We start from the raw sequence: 24,343 nt of genomic DNA, 5'->3' as shown, positions 1-24,343 counted from the left end.
TGAGGTATTTATATCTACACAACTCAGAAAATATGTATTATGAAATCTCTTTCAATAGGTCATACAATGGCAAACAAATACTTTGTCATTCAAACAAGTAAAATTATATCTGATATGAGTTAATAATAATATTACTTTGAAGAAAGAATGATAATGTCAAGTAAATATTGCTACACAGATATTTCATTAAATTATATAGAACATCAACTATATCTTTAATTACTAAAATTCTTAATAATCAGTAATAATCTCTGCTATAACAGAAACTCTAAAAGTAATACACAATAGATGAAAAAGATATAGTTCTTATAACAAACATACAATGTAGTATTCTTTAATGAATAACATTATCACATATTATTGAACAATTATTCTTTTAACTTTTATTCACTATATCTGATCTTATTCATTATATCTGATTCATCATCGTAAATTAGAATCTTTAATTCTTAAATAAAACAGAATTAATTAAAATCAATGTCATTTACTTAAATAATACAAAAAAAACTTGTTTAAAAAAATTATGATCAAATTATTCTAAATAGTGATATCACACTTTAATTTTGTATCAAAACTTATGTGAACACTTTCTTAAAATATTAATCAGAGTCATCTGAATTATTGCATTTAATTATAAAGCAGATAAGAACATAAATTTCAAAATAGAAATTATCAAAAACAATTTGATTTTTGATTAATTTTGATCAAAAATAATCTGATTTGAACTGACTGATTTTTTCTGTTTAAAAAATAAAAACAATCAAACATTCAAAAGGGCGATGAATTCTATCACAATTGAGTTGATTAAATATAGTAACCTCACTCAATAAAATATAAATTATTAAACATTCAGCACAATAAATTCTTTCCAGATGATCTCATGTACCTAACTTTTTGGTGTATAAACAATATACATGAAGTGTGTTGATATTTACAAATATTTTTTAATAAAATAGATGAAATGTTAAGAGATAGTACAATTAGATTCTATAGTACAATTAGAAACTATAACAATAAATTTTACCATAACATAAGGAGAATCCAAAACCTATTACCATAATTAATACTATCACAGTATGTTTGTCTGATTCAGTTCATTTATTATTAAGTGAAAGCCATACAAATTAAAATAAATGAATGTTCCTTACAATTCAAATTAATGTGTAAAATTATTCTATTTTAAGCAATGTGTTTCATAAATTTCAGTCTGTTAACTAGATGTTCTAATAAAAATCTGCAAGCATTTAGAATTCCTTTTTATAATCTTTAATTGTTTGGAAATTACCAATCACTTTAACGATTAAGTAATAAGTTTATTAAAACAATTGATAAACAAATTAAATAGACAAGAAGGAAAGAATGCACTTGTGGATCAAATTGGAAGATTTAAAACAAAATTTATTTACATTGATGTTTAAAAAACAATTCTAGAAGAGAATATCCTTACGATGTTATTGAGAGCATAAAATAAGTAAAAGTTTCATAGCAAAATAGTCAAACAAACGAAATCATAAATAAAAACTTACATTTAGAGCTTTAAACAAGCTGATACTAGGAAGCTGCTAAAAAACAATATTAATATTAGCGATTAAACAATAAATTTATAATTAACACGTGCAGTAATAACATGCACGTGTATTAATAACAAGTGAAAAATTCCAACGTCTACTGATAGAGATGCCATCTAGCGGCAGTTTTGCATCCATTATCCATTAAAGTCTGACGAATCACATTGTGGGGGAAATTTTACATTAAGCTGGGTCTCCATAAGATACTCTAGACTCCATGGTCCAGACCAAGACAGTCCAGAATATGTTGGGGAGAAGTCTGCATGTTGTGGCATGTCGATCCCTCTTGAAAAGGTTAATAAATAAGTATGATATGATAAGGAGTTAATGTTGTAGTAAACAATGCACAAAAATCATAAGGACGTTTGGAATTGAAGTAGCTCCCTGATTAAGTGTTTTCATGATTTGTATTTCATTGCAATTATGTTAAATAATCTGAAATGTTTGCTAGTGTGCATGTGTGCATAGAGAATAATAAATGTCAGTTAATATATACTTTTTAAAATTCTGGTTTTAATATACGAAGTTCCTATGTTTAATCCCTGTATTCTTGGGTTATTTAAGGTTATATCAAACTTTGTAAAATATAATTAAAATCTGTTTTATAATAAAAAATTGCATTCATAATTTTTTAAAAATTTTTTTTAATTGTCTTTAAAAGACTTAAAATACTAACATTAAACACTAAATTTTAAGGCAATCTGCTGCAGTGGTAACAAAAAACTTTTTTTATCAGGAAATTGAAACTAATTTGGAATACATGTGATTTTTCACTTGAAATATATATTAAAATGAACTAATTTTGGTTTTTTAAATATATGTGACAATTAAAAAGAATTGTTAGTATCATTGAAACATTTATTGGGCCCTAAATTAGAAAAGCATTTATGCAAGTATTTTTTTTTATTATTATTATTATTTAATTTTCTTTATACTTGCTGCATCTTACACATTTGTATTGTATTATTATTTTATTTTATATTATTTATTTATTTTTTGCCAATGGGCCTTTTTTTACACAATATTTTTTCTGCTAGATTATGCAGAATCTTTTTTTTTTATGTGTATGATTTTTTATAGATATAATTAGTTTTTTTTGTAATTTTATGTCAGCATTTCTTTTTTTTAAGTACCCTTTATATATATATATATATATCTGCTCCTTTGTTTAGTTCATTTTAATCATTGTCCAAAACATTTCAAAAGTTTTTAATATTCATGTTTATATTTCTTTTAGTCTCAGGACTCCATTACACCTCACACTATAGTCACTCTTCCTAATTCCAATGGCTTGCAACTCCTTCTTTGTTATGATAGTGAGTATAATTTCAATGCTTAAAATTTATAACTGAACATAAATTGTTTTACATTTGATTCCAGTTATTTACTGCTCATTTTAAGAATTTATCAAATTGAAAAGTATTTTCTAACTATATAAACTGTAATTTATTGTTAGAGATTTAAAATTACTGATTATAGTTTTATTGTAATTATTGCTAATCATATGTTGCATTATCAGTTTAAAAATGTACCCAAACAACTAGTTCTCCATTATTAAGAAGACTTTCTGTTTTCTATAATATTTGTGTAGGTTAATTTGGTTAAAAATGATAGCTTTCTTAATTTTAATAATTTTTCACACAATGCGACAAAATGTGCTATGTCGAGCAGATACTAAAAAGTAACTGAATATTTAATATATGATTGAGTTTAATCTGTGCATTATACATCAAACATATAAGAATTTAGTATTTCTTTCAAATATTTCAGTGTACATTAAATTGTTCTGTGGAATCTTCATTATTATAAAATCAGAACTTTTTGATTGTTTTAATTGTATTGTATTATCTGCAGAACAGTTTTAGCAGTGGGAAGTTAATGGCTATTTTATAAAGGTAAAAACATTGTAATAAAACTTGAACTGTTCTTGAGTTTTATATTAATGTTTTAGGCAATTGTAAACAAATAATCTATTTAAATAATTTGATTTCTGCACAAATGCCAAAGTTATTAAGAAAAACATATTAATGATTTATGAAGAGGAGGATTAAATGAATTCTTAATCAATTGAAGGAAATATTTTTGCATGATAATACAGACGAAAAAGGAATGAAGCTATTATAATCAAAGATATGCTTGCTTTTTATTTAGATTATGCTTTTACAGTGTTCTTAACTACCAAACAAGAGTAGTAGCTACAGTTTCTGAGTGTAAAGTTTAAAAAATTGCTTTTTATTAGATTATGCTTAAAATACGCAGCTCCTCAGAGCTTCAACTAAATTTAGTAGAAAAGTTTGCAGATCAAGTCAATTGAGCATCTGTAGTCTTTTTTTATCGTTAATGAGATCCTTACTGGATGATTTTATTTATTTTTTTAAATTTTTTTACTATTCATATTAAGTATGGTCATTTACATAAAAGTTAGTTAAATGAACACAACATGACATCTCTTTTACTAATAGTTTTTGCATTTAGCATTATGGAATGATACACATATATTATGAAGATTTTGAAGCATTTTTTTAAAAAATTGGCATCTTTAACTGAGTTAAAGCTAAATATTTGAAGGAATTTATTTACAATAAATAAACCTTTAAAATAATAATTAATTGCAGATTTTTGTTCTTAAAAACTATGTTATTGATTGTTAGTATGGCCTGTTTTTACTTGAAATAGGACTTAATTAAACATGACATTGTAAGAAAACTACTCTCATGCATAACTCTAATTTAACTTTTTGTTTTAATTCCTGTATAAATGAAACATTTTATTAATAGAAAAGAAAGAATATTTTTGGGCGTAACTGAATATTTAGCAAACTTTGCCCACAACTGAATATGTGATCCCTATCTAGTAGCAAAGTATTGTTGTAATAATATTTTCATTGTTTCTCCTAAATTTTTTTATTTACTCTTTTCTTTTTAACATATGGAAAGAATTGCAAGTCTTAATTTTGACACTTAATTTTACAATTCAATTTAATGAAGTTATTAAAATTGGATTACGAATATTCGATAGATCTCTTCAATCGGGAAAAAAAAAAATTTAAAGAGGAAAAAAATTACCCGAGTTTGCAAAAATTGCTTACTCCTACTTTGGCAAGCCCTGTTAGTTAATACAATTATTTCATTACTTACATCATAGTAAAATTGTTTTCTGTTTTTTTTTCCTTCCATTTATTGAATTTTGTTTTTAAGAAAGTTAAATGATTCGCCTCGTCACTGGTGGGATATGAATATTCAATAATAAACAATACTATTTTTAAGGTTCTTAATTTTTCAGAAAATTCTTTAATTTTTTTAAAAAGAAGTCCTTAAAAGTGCTTAATTTTTGCTTTGTTAAAGGAGTGGGAACCCTGAATTATATAGTGAACATATAATGGAATTATTATTAATGGAATGAAAATATATATTGTAGATATTGATAGTACATGATATCTTAATTCATACATAATTATTAGTTATAATGAACATCTCTGCATGTTCATTAAAATCTTTAACTATTTACTTAAAATGCTTCGAAACAAACATTTAAAATTTATTATGTTTTTTCTTTGTTTTAAAAGCATTATAATGGTTTAATAAAAATTAAAGTTATTTTTTTTTCTACTTTCTAAAACATATAAGAAACTCACACATTAATAAATAGAAATGAACATACCACATGCCTCAACAGATATGTATATTTAATTTCATGAATGTATACATTGCATCTAGAAATTCCATTCATTAACTATAAAGCAAATTATATTGTTTATTAAGCTTTGCATTTTACAAAGAGTTATTTTAGCAATTTCATAATTATGCTATTGTACATTTAAATGGCAGAAATATGACTGAAATAGTTATTCTCATCATAATCATTTAATTTATTAATACCTTTGATAATAATCTAGCAATAATTTTTTACTTTTAAGCCATATTTTTTGTTTCGTACATATAAGAATGCATGTAGAATATATTTAAAAAATGCACTCATCTTTGGGCGAAATTAGATCATTTCGTGAAAAAACCTGTAAAAAAATCCCCAATTAGCCGCAAACATAATAAGGTTTTTTCATATAAAAAAAACCCACATAGACTGGGTTGTGAACCCAGCCAACTTCCATCCTCTTAAAGGATTTTGTACTTTTAAACTCGTAGCCCAGTTTAGATATGAATTGTTTGACATTTGAATTTTATTATTCCTATCTTTTTATTTCTGATTACTATAGCTATTGAAACTATGTTTTTAATGTTTTTGAATTTGCTAGAGGCAGTATCAAAAAAAAAGCTAAACAAGAAATTGCTGCTGAAATGAACCTTTCTGAAGCTGCATTTCTTACAGGATTGGGAGAAGATACTTTTGATAATTGTAAATAATTATTTGTGCAACATGATTTTTTTGTTTTGTTTATTGCTTGATAAAAACTGTTGGTAAATTTTGTGGTTTTTAAAAAAATTCTATTTCTTTCGTCCTCCTTGGTAAAAAAATATTTTTTTACTCCAGATATTTACAATACTTACAATATTTACACTTGTTCAAATTTTCAATCGTTACTAAAATACTTTTTATTCCTTCATTCAATTTCAAATACATTTTTTTAAACTTGTAGTGAATGGCACTTGATTTTTATACAGTTTTTTTCAAATATGAATTTCTTAATTAAATTAATGAATTAATTTTAGTTTTATATGAGAATTTTTTCCCCCTATATTCTTTATTTTGAGCAGTATAATTTAATGACAGTAATTTGTATTTAAACGTAGTGCAGTGGCTTATTACATTTATTCTTTTTTTTTTTTTTATTTATGCAAATTTATTTTTTAATGCTTGTATACTTTTTTTAAAAATTTTTACTGTTATAAACCGATAAATTTGAAGCTGTTTTTATTTTTAAGAAACTTAGATAAAGCTTAAATTTGATTATTTTTTTAATTTTTAGGATTTGGCCATTAGTTAAGTTAAAGATGGTTGGAAGATATTGAAGAGGATGTTAAAAAATTAAAAACTGGAAGTTTTAAAATCCAGAGCCGTTATTAATGATTAACCATCGTGAAGCAGACTTTCAAGGGTCTAAGTTAAACTAATGAGTATAATTCTAGAGTAATTGACAACCTTTAATTTTAAGCCCTGATTACAGAATAAAGTCAAAATAAAATAATATATAATGAACTGATAAAATAAATATGAAGGTACAATAGTACTAAGTCGTTCATTAAAACGATTTTCTATACATGTTTAATCAATGTCGTGTGAGCCGTGATGGCTCAGGGGTTAGTGTTTGCCTTCCAGCAGCAGCTGGTCAATGCAAATTCCGCATATGGCTTGCACTGACCACAGTACCAACGTAAAATATCCTCTGTGGTAGACAGCAAAGGGTTGAGTGTCCACTTTCCCTCAGGCTAACCGTTGGTGGTTTTTCTCTCCATGAAAGCAAATGCTGGTGAGTTCCACCAAAAAGCTCTCCACAAAGAAGACAAATTTCTCCCAAAACTTGATCCAGGAGTTCCCTTGTCTTCTGGATTGCGTTCAAAATTACAAGGCTTCGGAGTTGAACATTAGTAGTCATAAACCCCAAAAATTGGGTCAGCTGTTCAGCGCCGGGTTATAAATCACTGTAGTGCACCTTATTCCTTGCATAAATAGATCTTATTTCTTGACATATTAATGGAAGTACCTATGCTGAATGATAATTTATAATGATATTTAAATTTTAAAAAGTGTTAAATTCATATTATTTATTCTTCTAGAATTTATTTATTTTTTTTTATCTTTAGGCAATAAGTGTGGTCTGGAATGGTTTATTCCAACCTGTAAAGTTAACCTTTGTGGGCATGCAACTCTTCAGCCTTTTTATTCTTTGCTTTAAGTATGTCAATTTCATTTTTTGTTTTTTTTTGCATAAAAGTTTAAATATTTTTTTCCTTCTAATTAGCAATAAATATATTTTTTAAAATAATATTTATTTATTATTTGTTTAATTATTTCTTTTTTTATATATAGTGTGCTAGTTTAACTTCATTATAACCTGATATCAGTTACTAACCATGAGCTGTGGATTGCTAAATGTATTTATGTTGGTCAAATTTGAAGACAATTTATTAAATTGTCCGTGCGTAAATTTATATATAATTTATGTAATTGCAAATTTATGTGTGTGTGTGTGTTTTAAATGCACTCTTTCTTATAGAAATATCAGAGTTTGTACGTACTGGGAATATCGGGAAAACGCGATTTGAAAAACGGAATGTTGTCAAATGGATGTCTGAGTTAGGGAACTGAAAATTTCTGTCTTAGAAGTATTTTTTTAAATCCACTTTTGTTTCTGAATTTCCTTTATTCATGGTGACAAACTATTATAATTTTGTATAATACATTATTACGAACAAAAAGTTTTTTAGCGTCTTCATTGCTTATTCATATCTGTCAAGTCTCCTGTTTTTTAACGAAAACTTCTTTAGAAAAGCATTTAAAATTGCTATAATTTTTCAACAAATTGGAATTTTGAAGAAAAGAAACTACTCAAAACTCGACTCATGAAAAAAACTCAAGTTCATAAATAAATTGCCTCTTTCAGCATGTCAAAATTCAATTCTTTAGTTGCATACCTGAGGGTTGCAAAGAAACTTGAAGGGTATCTTTTTACTCAAATATAGCAATAACTGATTTTCAAACTAAGCATCAAATGTAAAATTCCTTGTTAACCTTGTACATTTTTTACACACCTCTGCAAATTCAATTTTCTAAATCTTATAGATTTTGTACAAGAAAACAAAATATAAGTTGAACACCTAAAACAGCTGAAACTGGGTCTCTTGTAATTTTTTAATTGAAAGAATATCTTTTTATTTTGTAATATTGACTGCTGTAAATCGTAAATTTATTTTACTCAAAATAGACTAAATTTTTAAATTAAAAACCGTGTTTCAGACACTGAAATAATGTTAATTTAAATGCAAAGTTTTACTTACATTTTCTGTTAGACAAATAAAATCTTTGAGTCTTGAAGGCAATTAATGAAATGCTAAAAATCGGAAATTTTGTTTTTAGCACCATGCTAAGTCGTGAGAATCAATCCTTAGAGCCAGGCATGTGATTCTATTGCTAATTCACGGAATTCTGTGAATCCATAATTTATATTCTGGCAAAATGGTAGTTCTGCTAATCTAAAATTTACATTTCGTTTCTTGCGCATACATGCCAAGTCAGTTTTTTAGCAAAGGGTCTTGTATTTTACAACTACCTCCTGTTTACTTGTATATTCTCAAAATTTTTCCTTATTTGTTGAAGAAATTAAAAAATAAAATTTTGGTGATAAAACATCCGCTGATGGTAAAAATTCTTTTCTTATTCCTGAACAAATAGTACTATTGCCTGTTCTGCAGTATGTTGAGTATTTATAGTTTTAGTTATTATTAATGGTTTTAAAAAATTTTTTCTTTAGATTAAGATTTATATACATATTTTTTACTTAGATAAATGTAAGTGCTTATATTATTTCCAATTTTGAATTTCTCTTTTTGACTTACATGATTATGCATGATGTATCAAAACGTTACTCTTAGCCTAAAAAATGTCACTAGTAAAATCTCTGTTATTTTATTTCTCCAATATTGACAGGTATGCTTTAAGTAAAATTATTCTGTTTTTATCAGTATCCTCTTTTGTTTTTCTTTAAAAGAACACGAGTGTGATAAAAAAATTCCATAATAACTTAGTCTCAAATTGGTGAGCTAGTGAGGCAAGCATTGAAATATAAAATTGATATTCAAAAAAGTAATTCCAAAATAGCAAACATTCAAAAGTCCTTTCTCATTGTTTTTAAAACTTCTATTTTAACGAGTACCAGTTATGTTGTGAATTCCGATTTGTAACAGAAGAATTGATCTATTCAATGGGATTTATTCGCCTACAATCAGATTGAATAAATTTTTAATATGATCACGCAACATGGAAATTTCCAATTGACATTCAATGCGAGCGATCCCCCAATAAATCTGTGTTTCGATCTTCTTTTTTTTTTTCCCTTCTTTTGCAATTCATGAAAGTTATTTCCTCATAGTTTTTTAAACTCCAATATTGTTATGACACGCAAAATTTAAATCACGCATTCAAGTAATAACTTTTTGATATGTTTGATTTATGTGAATACTATCATAAGCACTGTGATACTATAACATCCATGTGGTACTTCGATCATTTTATCGGCTATTAATGCTGCAAATTTTCTCAATGCTTTTTTTTAAAATCCCTTTATTGTTTATACATTGTTATGATATGCGAAGTTCTATTGGTGCATTTATTATTCCTTTATACAATTTATTTTACTGACTTTGTCATAGTTATTTCTACAGATTTCTTGTGTTTTTTTTAAATTCATATTAGGAAATTTACATGCAATACCATATAATTTTACATACAATATTATTTAGAATGCACATTTGAGTAATTACTTTCAAACGCATTGGATCATCACTAAATCCAAGCAACCTTTTAATATCTTTTTTTTAAATCAATGCTGTAGATTTTCAAGTTTTTTTTAAGATCACTACATTATTGCGGTATGCGAAATTTAAATCGCACATTTAAGTGTTTTCTATTTATAATTATATAATTTTTCAGCCAGTTATTTGGCATTTATCACTATTTATTTTTCTTATATTTTGTTAAAATTTCAGTATTTTTAATATGTTTTTAAATATATCAAAAATATCGAGATAATGTCTAAATCTCAAAACATAAATTTAATTAACCCCTTTTTCTCGTTCTCTATTCGTTATAAATACACTCTGGTTAATCATTCTTTTTTCAGTTATTCCTGTAAATTTAAAGTTTTTTTTTCATGCGTTGACGATTTGCAAAGTGCGAGAATGGAGTATTATGGGATTTTTCTCAATACATATATTTTTTATGTATCAATAAAAATGATTTTCCTTTATTTATCCTTGTAAAAAGAATTTAAATACAAAAAAAATATACATGGTGAATGAAAAATTTAAGATAATTTCTTCTAGCAATCATATGTCTGTTAAACTTGTTACTTGATCACCTAAGTTTAAAATATAACATAATCTAAGAATAGTAACTGAAATATTTAGGAAAATATTTTATTTCATTTATTTATTACATTTATTTTTTATTATTTTATTTATTATATTTATTCTAACTTCTTTTCCAGGTAAGCCTGCTAGATTTCATTAATAATTATTTTAATGCCTTTGGTTAAATTTTTAAAAATAATTTTCAATTATTTTGTTAATTTTGATACTTGTTTAATTAAATAAGAAAAAAATTCAACATTTTCAAAAAATTACTGTGTAGTAATTTTGGAAAGTATTGCATTACTGTGTAAATTTTACTTTGGTTGGAATGCGAAATGCATGGAAATGTTTCCTCTGGCTACAAAAAAAAGCACTACAGTAAATTGTACCTCAATTCTAACTATTCAATTCTAATCTCTATTCGATATATTCCATATTTACTATGATTTCTACTAAAACTGCAGGATATTTTGTTATAGTTTTAAACTTTTTATATGTATGTTAATATCACTTTTTTTAGTTTTAATTAAAATATAGGAAATAAAATTAACAATTAAATTAATTTATTAATAATTATTTAAAATTAATAAAAAAAGGGAAGTAAAATTAAAAAGGAATATAAAATTGCATACATTCCAAGTCTCCTGTTTTTTAACAAAGACTCCTATATTTTACGACTGTCTTCTGTTTACATGTATATTCTCAAATTTCTTCTTATTTGTTGAAGAAATTTTTTAAAAAATTGGCATTGAATTATCCGCTGACATACTCAATAATATAATAAATTGATCATCCTCATGATAAGTGAGCTGCAATAATTTTTTGAAATATTCTGTTTAACAGACTGTGTTAATTAGACAAAAAATAAGTTCTGTCTTGAAATTTTTTAGAGTGGCACCCATGAATATTATTTATTACAATACTTGAATCACACTGCATACATTTAATTAACCCCTTTTTAAAGGGAATCGGTTCATGTGATTTTGTAGTAAATACAAATGAATGGCTATATCATCAATCTCAGTTACTTCTTTAAATTTCACGATTTTTAAAATCCTCTTTTTTTTTTATCTTTCTTTTAATGCTTGAAGACTCATAAGTATGAAAAAGGAGTAATTATATAATTTTTTCAATATCTATATTCTTTTCTGTGTTGATAAGAAAAAAAATTGTATAAAAAATTTTATATCTCTTTAAATTTTGTAAATGTTACTTTTGTGCATTAAAATTACCATCTTTTAAATATCTTCTATGTACAGTGCGCAAAAAAAAGATATCACGCTAAATAACTTTTGTTCTAATGATCAAATTTTCTTTGTTTTAAGTGTCAATCTAAATGGTTTCTGGGCGTAACCTCAAATATTTTTATTATTAAGTGCTAACCATTAATTAAGTTACGAAATCAAACACAAAAATGTATTTTCTCTGCATTAACATAATTGTTTTTTTGCATCTTTGGATTCTTAACCTTCCAAATATGGGAGGTAACCGCAATCTGGCAGGGTTGCCACTCCACAGGAAAAACAGGGAAAACCTGGAAAATACAGGAAATTTAAAAATCACCAAAATAACAGGGAATTTTTATTTTTTCTTTATAAACTGGGAAAATACAGGGAATTTTGTTTCTTATTTTTATCTTTTAAAAAATGGTGACTACTCAAAGCGTAATGAATGGGATATTTAACCATGATATTTCAGCTGTACTAAACTATTTCATTTACTATAGCATTATTTAAGTATGCTCAGCTGTTTTGCCAGCAATTAAAACTAATAAATATAGTTTGCCTAATATAGCTCACATAAGAGTGCAGTAGTTCTTGTTTCCTCTTAATATATTGCTTATATGTAGAGGGGAAAACACATGAAAGTTTTTTTTCCTTCCAGATTTGAGTGGCAACCCTGTTTGGAAAATAGGGTCCCCATAGTTTGACCAGGAGAGCGTTCCAAAGTTTGGACCCCTTAATGTTAATTTCACTTTTTGTGTTTTTAATCAATTTTCTAAAACTACTAAGGAAATTTTAGAAAAAAAATTACACCCTCTCATAAAACCTGTTTACTCAAACATAATTTCACACAAAAAAAATTTGTAATAGTTAATTGTTTTTCTTATTTAATTGTAGATGAAATTTTTTTTAATTATGTGGTATGAATTTTTTTATACCATATTAATTTATTTTTTTTTCAAGAAAAATAAAATAGAGATCAAATTATTAAAGTAAAAATTTTGGTATCAATATTTTTAAATAGTAGTTCTATTTAAGCAATTTTGGTAGAGTCTTAAGAACAATTACAATTTACTAATGTTCTAAATTCAGAAGAAACATTCTGAAAATACTTATTTTGATATTCTCTGTAAGTTTTTATGATTCTGTTACAAATTAATGTTGTACTTAAATTTTCAGGCAAGAGTTAGAGTCATTCAAAAACAATGAAAGTGAATTATTATCTGCATCTTCAGAGGTAGTTGGTGTGATAGTGACTAGCAAGAGACAAAATCGATTGAAAAGATGATACTGGAAATCAGTATGACTTAATATCCCGTTACTTTGCACCGTGGTTGGGAGTAGCTGAGGACCCAGTTACTGGTATTTATCTTATCTTAATTATTTGATGTTAAATTTACAATTATGCAAAATGAAGTAAAAAGTTGAGATTTTGAAATTTTTGCTTTTTTGATGGTATATAGCCATACCTCAGTTGATCTATTTTTCTTTTAAAATAAATAATCTCAAGAAACAGAAGCTGGAAAATATATTTCATAATGAAAAACAAAAAATTTTATTACCTTTAAATATGAAGTAAGAAAAGTTGAAATTATTTTAGTACTCTTGTTATCAGCCTTTAGATAAATCAGATAATGTCCCATATCTATCTGTTTTGTCTCTTGTCGACAGTAAATTTTTTTTTTCTTTCACTTTAATTTCTTTTTTGGACATTTATTCCTTTAAAAAAATTTTTTTGGTTTCCTCATTTATTCTGGTGGTTCCTGAGAATGGGTGGCTATGTTTTGAGTGCTCAAAACATTTCACTTTTAATACTTTAACAATTTTTATTTGTGTTATGAGTTAGTGACAGCACACTGAATTAAATGTTTGGGAAAGTAAGAGAGTAGATGAGAGGCCGACATATAAGGTTGGTTTTTTCTGTAATAGTGTAAATTATTCAATTTTTCGCTAATTTTGGCTGCTGAGGGCCATTGTTTTCATTTCCGGTCATTATTCAGGGTGGCCACCCACCTGGAAAACCTTGAAAACCTGGAATTATCAGGGAATTTTTTTTATACTGGAAAAAACCTGGAAAAATCAGGGAAATATGGATAAAAACCTGGAAATTTTAAAGAAAAGCTGGAAATTTTTTCTTATATATTTTTTAAATTTCACTAATTTAAATTATTTGCTAATTTTCTTAATTTAAATTGTTTCATCCATTATACCCACATTTTTTAGACGGAAATGTATCACCAAACAGTTAAAATATCATCAACTTACTTTGCTTTCATCAAAATTTGCTCCATTATAACCCTGTTAAACTAGAATACAACATAAAATTCTCCCATGCAAATGTAGAAACCTTTGATCTCTATGCAGACTGTGCAATTTAGGAAAGGCAAAGATTATGGTGGATGTGAAAGACTGGGTTAGGATTCGGTTTTTAAATTCTGTCTGTGTTCACACAATGATTCAAGTTTGTTCGCAATTGAGAGTGGTAATTTTTTTCTATTTTGACAAAATGTTTTTGTATTTTTAACTTTATTAAATGCTCTAAAAATTAGTTGGTTATAATAATAGATTTCATATTGCACTCTTTTTCTGAAAGCTTTTGAACTCCCATTCAAAGAAATCTGTAAATTATTTTTTCTCAGCAAACCAACCAATCACGCATTTCCCCCCATCACTAACAGCAATGTTTGTCGACAAATTGTTACAATTCTTGCATTAATGCTAGTTTTTTCTATTTCATTTTAACCTTTTATATTATATTTTTATTTTGAAAAAAGTTTTTTTTTGGAACTAACTATAGATTAATATCAAATTTTATGGTTTTGTTGGTAAATATTAGTTTTTTGATTCAAAATTCGAATTGTATAGTTATCACAATATCGAAAGTTCGAAAATGTTGCTTGCATTCCAGAGATGATATTTCAAAACTATTCCTCTTTTTACCTAAAAAAGCTGACAATGACTAAGGAATGTATAGGAAACATATTAAATGATGTATATGCATAAAATATAATTTTTTTTATTCATATGTGTTTAGTCAGGAGAAGGAAAACGAAACTTAGTTCTACACTGTACAAGATTCCAGTTCAAACAAAAACAATTAACTATGCTAAACTAAAGAACTGTGTATTTAGATTGGAATTCTTTAAATGTTTTAGTTTCAAATAAGAAAAAAATCAAAAAAAGTATAAATTTTAAGGAATTTTATCTATTTTTTTTCTTCTATAGAGTATAGAACTACAAATTAGACAATTTTACATTTCTGACATTTATTTTTTTATACTGAATCTCTTAAAATAAAAATGCTATTTCAAAATACCATTATTTAAAAATTTGACTAGAGATATTGGTTTAAGGAAAATATGATCAGTGAATTTTATAAAAAGCACTGGTAAGATGAAATACAGTACAATGTAGTATACAGTACAGCTTTATATTGAAATGTAATTACAGTGATTCACAAAAGTGTTGATACACTTATGGCTTTCAATGAAATAAGACTATCCATTAATTAAAATGAGTGTTTGAGAATGTATATTTAATGATAAAAAATGTGTTCTAATCTTTACAAAACTGAAATATTTCAAATGACAATATGAAATATTTTAAAAACAAAGGAAAAGTTTATTTTTAAGGAATCAATCATTAAAAAGTGACAGAAACTTTATCCCACAAAAGTCGTCATACACTTTTAAAGAAAAAACACAAAAATTAGATTTACTAATAGACATTATAGTAAATCTAATTTTTTGTTTAATTACCATTTAGTGGAGTTTCCTTTAGCATCAACAATAGCTTTTAAAAGTTGAAAATACGGGTAACTAGTTTGTTTTTTGTCCGGTGAAATTCGTGCAGAATATTTTTTTTAAAAATTTTTACGGAAACTTTTACAACACTTATTTACAAATTTATGAATTTTTCCACAAAATATATAATTTTAGTCTCTGATATGAAGTCCTTCTTTTAAGCATTTTATCACATATTGCACAGTTCAATTGAATACAGTAAACTAATTTAACATATTCATTACTGATTTACCTCTTATGAAGACAAATAATCAAATTTGGTCAATTTTATTACGACCACAAGTCATTTTTAAATGATAAAATAAAATATTACAGAGTTAGCAAGCAAAAATTAAAATATAATTTTGCTATTATAGGTTTGATACTAAATTGCTAATAAAGATATAAAAAATTAAATGAAAAATAATTAAATAAAAAAAGCAATTGACGATAATTTTAATTCTGAGATCCAAAACATTTAAATGTACGATGACTTTCTTGGGGTAACATTTTTGTTTCTATTTGATTAAAAAATTCACTTTTGCTTTGTTTTTAAAATATTCTGTGCAGTTTTGCTAAGAATAGATTATACATCTTATTATCAAATACCCATTGTGAAATATTGATTTGAATTATTGAATTTTTATTTCCTATTTCAATATAAGTTATAAGTGAGTGAGCACTTTTGGGAGCCACTGTAATTATTAAAAATTATTGATATATAATCACCTGAAACGGTTTTCTTTTCCTTAATGAAAATATATTAAACAATACTTATCCAAGGTTTCATTGGTTATTCTGATTTTGTCGGTACACTTTGAGCAAATACTATTTAAAGTAACACATTAAATTCAATTAAAACAGTTAAAATTATTCAATAAAAACAATATGTTCTTCAAGCTAAACATATTATTTTCTCCACGTCTTAATTTTTTAAAAATTAATGTTGTACCAGAACATTAAAAAATAATAAAAAAAATATCTTGTAAAAAAAAAGTAATTTTTTTTCAAGATATGTTTAAAAGAATGACATTTTGAATAAGATATTTTATAATACAGACACTTTTCTTGTACACATCCTACACTTTATAAGAAAAAAGGAAAAAAACACAAACCTGGAAATTTTAAGAATTTTACCTGGAAAACCTGGAAAAATCAGGGAAATTTGAAATCTGTTTTGAGTGGCCACCCTGTTATTGTTATTTTTAGTCGTATAGCATATATTATTGCTTCTATTATGACTTGGATTTATTATAAAATGAGTGGTCACTGACAGGGTTTGTTGATTTAAATCAGCTTGATTTTATGGAAACTGTTATTCCTGTTAAAGAAAAAAAAATTTGTGGAGTAAAATTTCTTTATATGTAACATAACTTTTATAAGGGTAAGCTAAGTAAGCAAGATCCAAGCTAAAATACATCATGAATGTGCAAAAATAGTGTTTTATCCCTGTTAGGATGTTTGTATGTTATTTATAAAAGTTTAACCCTGTTCATAATTGATAAATTTGATTGCTTAATTTGATAAATTTCAGAAATGCTTCCAACAAATTTAAAGGGAAATCCTCATGCAGGACTTTTAGCTTTCTACTTTACATTGTAGCATTTGATCAATGTAAGAAAAAATGCATCCTAGACATTAACATGTTAATATTATTTTCTCAGTTTTTGAAATTACTTACTACTAATTATTTTATGCCATTCTAAAGTCGCTTAAGGAAAATACTGCATATATATATATACATATATTTACATACTGATATAAATATATACATATCACCTGACACCCCATAAAAAGTAAAAAGTGCATCCACCACCCTCCAGCAGTCCATCCCTGCTTTCATAATTCTATAAACAAACATTGATGGAAAACTTATCTTTAAAGACTCATTAAATTTTTAATATTGCCCATTACAATGTGTATTTTTATTACAAATCACAAAAGAGTTTAATTTAAAAAATATTTAATTAAAACTTAATGTTGTAAATTTAATTAAAAACTCAGAGCAATATTAATAATCAATATTTCAGATAAAACAGGAAACAAAATACAAGATCTTAATAAATTTGACTCAATCAATTTTGATTATTTTTAAGCAATAGCTACCTCTTGTTTAATTGACTAAGTTATCTTGTATTCTTAAGGTTCAGTAGTGTTTTGCTCATAATTAACAAAATAATTCATTAATACTGAAATTAAGTTATATAATTCACTATTATTTGAGAAAATGAAATTTTAAAATTATACTAAAATATCGATGACTTTAAAAAAAATCATTTTTATTGTTTCTAATAAGATGCAAAAAGAAAAAATACTTAAACAAATTGTAGAAGAATTTTAAACTTACATTTATGAAAAACTCATGTATTTTAAATAAAATAGTAATTTTTTTTAAAAAAAAATACATATGAAATCTAGTTTTAGTTTTATCACTTATATAAAATGTATAGAATTAATAGACCCTCCCTATGAATAAAAAGGGCACTCATTCAACACCATAAAAATTTATCAAAATGTGTAATAACGGAATTTGATTCTCAACAATTTTTAAATTATTCTCTATTTTATGTGTATATTTCAGAAAATAATTCTCTCTCATTATCAGAATAAGAGAAAAATTTATAGTTTATAAAAATAATTAAAGGCAAGCTAGACAATCTGTAAGCTTATATTTTTTTTAAAAAAAGTTATTAATTGATAACAACTTGTAAGTAGTTAGAATACAAAAGGGAAAACAAAATATATTGATCTAACTTCCAATAAAAATTATTAAAACAAATGTACATTTAAGCTTTAAAAAATATTGTTTTTTTTTTGTTTTTTTTTAGTTTTGATAGTTTTTTTAAAGCAAAATTATCTGTTTGACGCAAAACAAATTAACAGTAATAAATTTGTTCTTTCATTTTAAAATTTTGTTCTCTTATATTTACCGACTATGTTCGTATTGTTAAACAATAGCATTCTTATTCCAAAATTGTTTGAAATCTGACAAAATAGAAACAACATATGTAATTACATTATTAAAATTAAAAGTTCACATAAACTGTTCAAGCAGAATGAGCAAAAAAAAAAAGAAATTTTCTAATTGGTTAAGCATTACCCATTGTTTTAAATTTAACTTTTGATAATTCAATTTTTCAAATATTTTAAAGCTGACATCGGTAGTGATATTTGTTAGCCTATAGGTTTAATAGTTAAAAAAAAAAGAAAATTAATTGCTCTCTCGCTAGTACATTAATATTCAATTATTTTTTTAATTGCTTTGTCAGATAAATTCAATGAACAATAATGGTAGCATTTTATTTATTTTTTATTTTACAACTTGATAACTATTCCAATTTTATTGTTTCGTGATATTAGTTAAGTTTCTTTTTTTAAGGTAGAAAAAACACTATACATTTGAATACAAATAGTTTGAATAACAGAGGGAGAATTAAACTCTCGGGGATGTTTAACACTCATCACTTGACTTGTTCTAGGGATCAGCGGTTCCCTTTCTTGAATTCATCCCCCAGTCTCAAAAAGAGCCCACCAGAGGATCTCGATTTCGTATTTTTGCGCCCACGTAAAAAGGTTAAGTGAAACTTTTCTATGTTTCCATTCTCATTCAATGTTTTTGCTCACAAAGTCTAATTTTTGACGTAGCAAAAATAAAAAAAATAAAAAAACTAAGTTTTCTGATAAAAAATCGCATGGTATAAATAAAATATGAGATGAATTTCCATTTAAATTTACCTAATATACCTGGAAAAGTCAGGGAATTTTTTATGAAATTCAGTGGGAACTAGGATGTCCTAACAGTTGTTGCAAACTCACAGCAGTTATAAAAATAGCTTGTTATTCAGAAAAAAAGAGCTTTATTTCATTTGACGACAGAGTCTTTTAAAAATACCCTAAAACTTAATCAGGGCTGATTGTGCTCCGGAAAAAATCCGGATTTCCGGATATTTCTCTAACCGTGATTCGGAAATTTCCGGAGATCGCAGGTTCAGATGTTTAAAAAAATCGTTGATCACAAAAGTTTTCGGAAATCAAATTTTCAAAGCTGGAACTTAAAAACGCAGTTTACTTTATTTGTTTGTAAGGAGAGCTACTTTATAAGCTTATATTCAAGATTAATATTAATTTTTTATCAGTAAATAGTTATTATAATCATAAACTCAAGAAAGAAAGACATATTTGTAAATTTCAATTACTTCTCTAAGTCCTCATAGGTATGTGTAAAATTTTAAATATATTTTATGTAAACTAAATTAAGTATAACTTAAGTAAACTAAGTACAAAAGCACCTTGATTAAATTTTTTTCTAATGTTTCGATTTAAACTTTATTTTTTTTTTTACTTGAGAAATTTTCCGGAATTTTGACTTGGGCTCACAATTACCCCTGTGGTCAATGACTTTTTAAGATGAATACAAAAATTATTTATCCCTGATGGTTACAAATTATTGTAGCGATTTTAAAAAATAAAATGATACAAAATGCAAAGGTATTAAAAATACTTAAGTACATTTTTAATGAATTTCCATTTAACATTAAATAAATTATAATTCATAACATTAAAATTCAAAATTATTACACAAAAAACGGCCAAAATTTTAGCATCTAAAATTGCATATACAATTCAATATACTAAATTTAAATTAAGATTGTAAAATAAATAAAAATTACATTGAATTATTCTATTCTCATTTCTGTCATTAGGAATCACAAGCTGTCATTACAATTCTTTTACAAATTTTAAGATGTATGCGCTTAAGATGTATTTTCATATGTTTACAAATTTTAAGATGAATGGTAATAGTATAGTTTAAGATGTATGAACATTTTTTTTATTTTACCCTGCAGCATAGCGGCCAACTCTACTGGATCTACCAGCAGACTACTGGATTTTGCCATTTTCTTCTGGCTTTTCTCCTGATTTTTGTACATTTTAGATCTATAATTTAGTTTTCTAAAAATCGCCCATTAAAATAGAGATTTTACTCAATTTATTGCTGGGTTGAATATTTTAAAAAGTGTTACTAATGCATAATGAAATGGACCTCGCAGGAATCAGTTTAAGGCTTTTCTTTTTCTTTGCTCTAAAAATTTTTTTCTTTTTTTCAGAACTCCCTTTTTAAATTAAATCTTTTAACTATCAATAATTATTTACTTGTCTACTACTATTTAAAATTATGAGTTAACATAAAAAAATTTTGAATTCATTTAATGCCAATCGTAAAGAAAAAATATTGCAGACCATTTATAGACATTATGGTAATAAAGTTTTTGTATTTTGATGGCAATAAAAATCCCTAAAATTCTCTATATGTAAAATATTTAGTATATTATGCAGCAGTTAACGTGAAATTTATAATATTTCTTATCCATCTTGATTGCTGTTCTGCTGGAAGCAAAATATTGTTACTGTTGTAAAAACTTTTATATATTTTGTACAAAGACTTATCTAATATAAACTAATCAAGAACAAAAATTTTCAATAATGTTAAAATCAACTCATAAGGGGTCAGGATGGTAATGACAGCAATAAAAATAGTTCAACTTACTTTATTCAATATACCTAAGCAGGATTGCTAAATATTTCCATACAAATATTCGTTTTTCGTTCTAAATCAGCTGCTACTGAGAATAAGTGTTATATGAGTTACTAGTGGCCATGAAACTGTTGAAAAGGCTAGGAAGTCAAATTCAGTGCAAAAATATTTTTAAAATGTAGTGAAACATAAGGAAGAGACTTAAAATTTTTAATATTTGTGGTAATCATAGTTTTTTTTCCTTCATGATCAATTTTAATTTTTATTTAAAAAATGGATAGAGCATGAAAGACCTTTTAGTATTTATATTTAACCTGATTAAAGGAAGGTAGCATGTAGCTCTGTAAAGTGCATGCAAATGACGAATAAATACAAACAGAAATTAGATGAAAATGCTTCCTTCTGTGTCTTCTGTTAACAGGACATTAAATAGTCGGAAAAAGAAAAGTCGTTCCCAATTTTTATTTTGGCTATGAAGCCCTAAATGATTAAATAGTCCGGTAATAATTAGGGTAAAAAACTTTATTTTTATTTTAAACTTTTAATATTTAAAAGGAGAAATAAATTTTTTTCATCCTTTTATATTTAATAATCTTAATTTAGGTTTTACTCGTATGTTTAACAGTTGAATATACACTGTCTTAGAGATAAATCTAGTCTAATTGAAGATTTGTTTGTATATTGCTATTAAAAACTGTTTTTAAATGTTGAAAATAGTTGTTAGGGAAACATATTTCTTTATTAAAAAAAATTCTGTTATTTTATTTTGATTTGAAAAACGCAATGTTAAATACTATTTCAAATTCTTATAAATGCATGTTTTTTTTCATACTTTTATAAAATTTTTGTTAGAAAAATTATATATTCTTTTTTTAAATTTTCATTTCCCATTTTTTGGCATATTACTTTAAATATAATTACAGATTTCAAAAACTGTTCAAAAAGTCTCAACTGTCAGAACTCTCACGGAACCCCTAACATCATTTGGAAACCGTTGTTCTAGAGTGTGATCCATATATATATATTTGAATTTGCAAACTATTTTTAATGTATTTTAAGATATTTTAATTGAACTCCAGCCAATTGAATCCATGAATTTTATCATTAAGACTGAGCCATAATTACGTTATTAAATAATATTAATTAATTAAAATAACTTTCATCTTGAATCGAAGCAAAGATATCTCACTTGTACAATAGCCATCCTTGTACATGAAAATATTCATTTTTATTTTATTTTATTTATTTATTTATTTCAAATGATTGACTGTGAACAATTTTGGTTATAGATAACTTGAGCTGAGATCCTAAAGTATTTGTACTCAGTTAAAACTTTTCATAGTACTGCCCTGATATCTTGTGTCCGGTCATTCTAGACTAGCTCTCTGTCAATTTACATAAAGGAAAGTCTGGCATTTACATATTGAACAAAATTAGTCATGAAATGTCATGATTTTAACTATTTAAAAGAAAAAAATCATGGAAAGTTCATAGATTTAGGTGGCCAAAAAATCGTATTTTTTAAAACGGAATCCCCTTTCCCCAATTTCACAGATTTCATATGCTCCAAATATCTGAATTAGTAACAAAATCCCCACTCACAGTCAGATTTCAATAAGATATAAAAAAAATTTTTTTTCCTTTCCTGTTCTTTATTAAATTATGGTGTTCTTTCAAAAAATGAAAGAAAGAACATTTCTAGAAGGAATTATCTTTTAAACTCCAGTGATTCAAAAGGGCTTAAGGATTTTGAACTATAATTTCTTTTCAATAAGAAATAATTAGGAAAAAATAAAATTATTACTTGAGAGTGGTTATAAATGAAATATTTTTCAACTCTTGCGCAGTGATACTGAGATTTTTTGGTTTTGGTATTGTTACAGAAATCTACCTATTAAATTTTAGACCTATTAAAAATTTTTTAAATGATTTAAGTCTTAAAGAAATATTCAATGCTAATAGTTTTCAATTTCGTGTTTTCAATGTAAAGTTTAACTTTTTCTCTCTTATAATTTTAGCTTTGTCTGGGCTGCTGGATAATGCAAATGGAAAATGACATTCTGGTAGAATACGAGGGCCCGTAAGTTCAATCCTGACAGAAAACAAAACAACTGATGTGTATATGCTGTTAGATTTTCTTTAAATCTGCCGGAGCTGAAAGTCCTCTTGTTGTTGTGCAGAAGTTTGAAGAAAGGCGTATCTCTGTGTGATTCATCCCTGCTGTGTGTTTGTGTGGTTGCTGACAATTTTATAAAATCTTTCAATAAAGCAGATTCATCAGTTTATTGCTCTGATATATAGTTGCACATAAACAAAAAATTGCAATTGAAGGGAAAAGAACTGCATGAAATAAATTACTGTAAAGTTTTGGAATTCTTTTTATTAGAAAATAATAATAAAAATGATAACACATAGTCCAACTGTTGCTTTTTGCAATAAAAATTATTTTATTTAGTAACAAATATGTGTTCTTAAGGATTATATGTTTATATTAAACAATGACGGTAAGAATATATTGCTTTTATAGTTGAGTGAAGTTTATATTGTGTTTTGTTTTTAAATAAAATAATTAAATTGTGAAATAATGTTTGTCATGATTTGGTTTGATTAATTTTTTTTTCTTAACTACTGCATTCGGTAATTTATACAGCAACTTTATAATAAATCTTCAAAATTTTAGAAAATGGAGTAGGCAGATATGTGTTCATTAATAAAACTTAATGAGATATAATGTTGGAAATTTTTTTATAGTCATGATAGTAATGTTTAAGTATTTTGAAATTAGATGAAGTTAAAATTCGGTTTCTTTAAAATTTGCAGTATATCGGAAGCAATTTAATTTTAACATCATTGTTAAACATTAACTCCAGCCAGCTTATGAGCATTTATACTACTAGCATTGTATTTTTCACTTAATTTTGAATTTTTTAGTTCTAAGTTAAGATAAGAAGTAAATATTTTTATGATGTTTAAAATAATGATAATAGTAAAAATTTCTTTGGCTTAATATTTAAAATTTAGCTGAACATTTATTTACATTATTGTTAAAGCAAAAAATTTAAACCAACGTAGAGTAGAATCTTGTTTGTTTAAGTTTTCATCAGTAAGGTTCTTTGCAAAGCAAGTTTTTAAATGCATAATGTAGTTTTTTTTATGGCTAATTGATCAATACCAGAAAATTGACTCTAGCATCTGCTTAATTTTTTTAAAA

The 24,343-nt window shown here is 25.6% G+C and overlaps 1 protein-coding gene across 8 annotated transcripts in view; it reads left to right on the top strand.

Annotated features, from left to right (window-relative positions):
* Positions 1–23,717, top strand: part of LOC147800859 (serine/threonine-protein kinase mig-15-like) — a 35,120-nt gene extending 11,403 nt beyond the window's left edge. For 3 of the 8 annotated variants that reach the window (XM_087156306.1, XM_087156304.1, XM_087156305.1), the window contains exons 4-7: positions 2,806–2,884; positions 7,328–7,419; positions 12,994–13,176; positions 23,151–23,717. In XM_087156306.1, coding sequence (XP_087012432.1) covers positions 2,806–2,884; positions 7,328–7,419 — 171 coding nt within the window. In that variant the 3' untranslated portion in view covers positions 12,994–13,176; positions 23,151–23,717. Of the gene's footprint in view, positions 1–2,805; positions 2,885–5,820; positions 5,922–7,327; positions 7,422–12,993; positions 13,177–23,150 lie in introns of all 8 variants that reach the window. The other 5 variants (XM_087156310.1, XM_087156311.1, XM_087156307.1 and 2 more) reach the window with 4 other exon arrangements.
* Positions 23,718–24,343: the final 626 nt, after the last annotated feature.

This window comes from Parasteatoda tepidariorum, unplaced genomic scaffold (genome assembly GCF_982258835.1).
Source record: "Parasteatoda tepidariorum strain Cologne lab strain unplaced genomic scaffold, Ptep-v5.0 scaffold_12, whole genome shotgun sequence".
In the NCBI taxonomy this organism is placed as follows: domain Eukaryota; kingdom Metazoa; phylum Arthropoda; class Arachnida; order Araneae; family Theridiidae; genus Parasteatoda; species Parasteatoda tepidariorum.
Note: the sequence above shows the minus strand (reverse complement) of the source record. Positions and strands in the feature narration are given on the sequence as shown.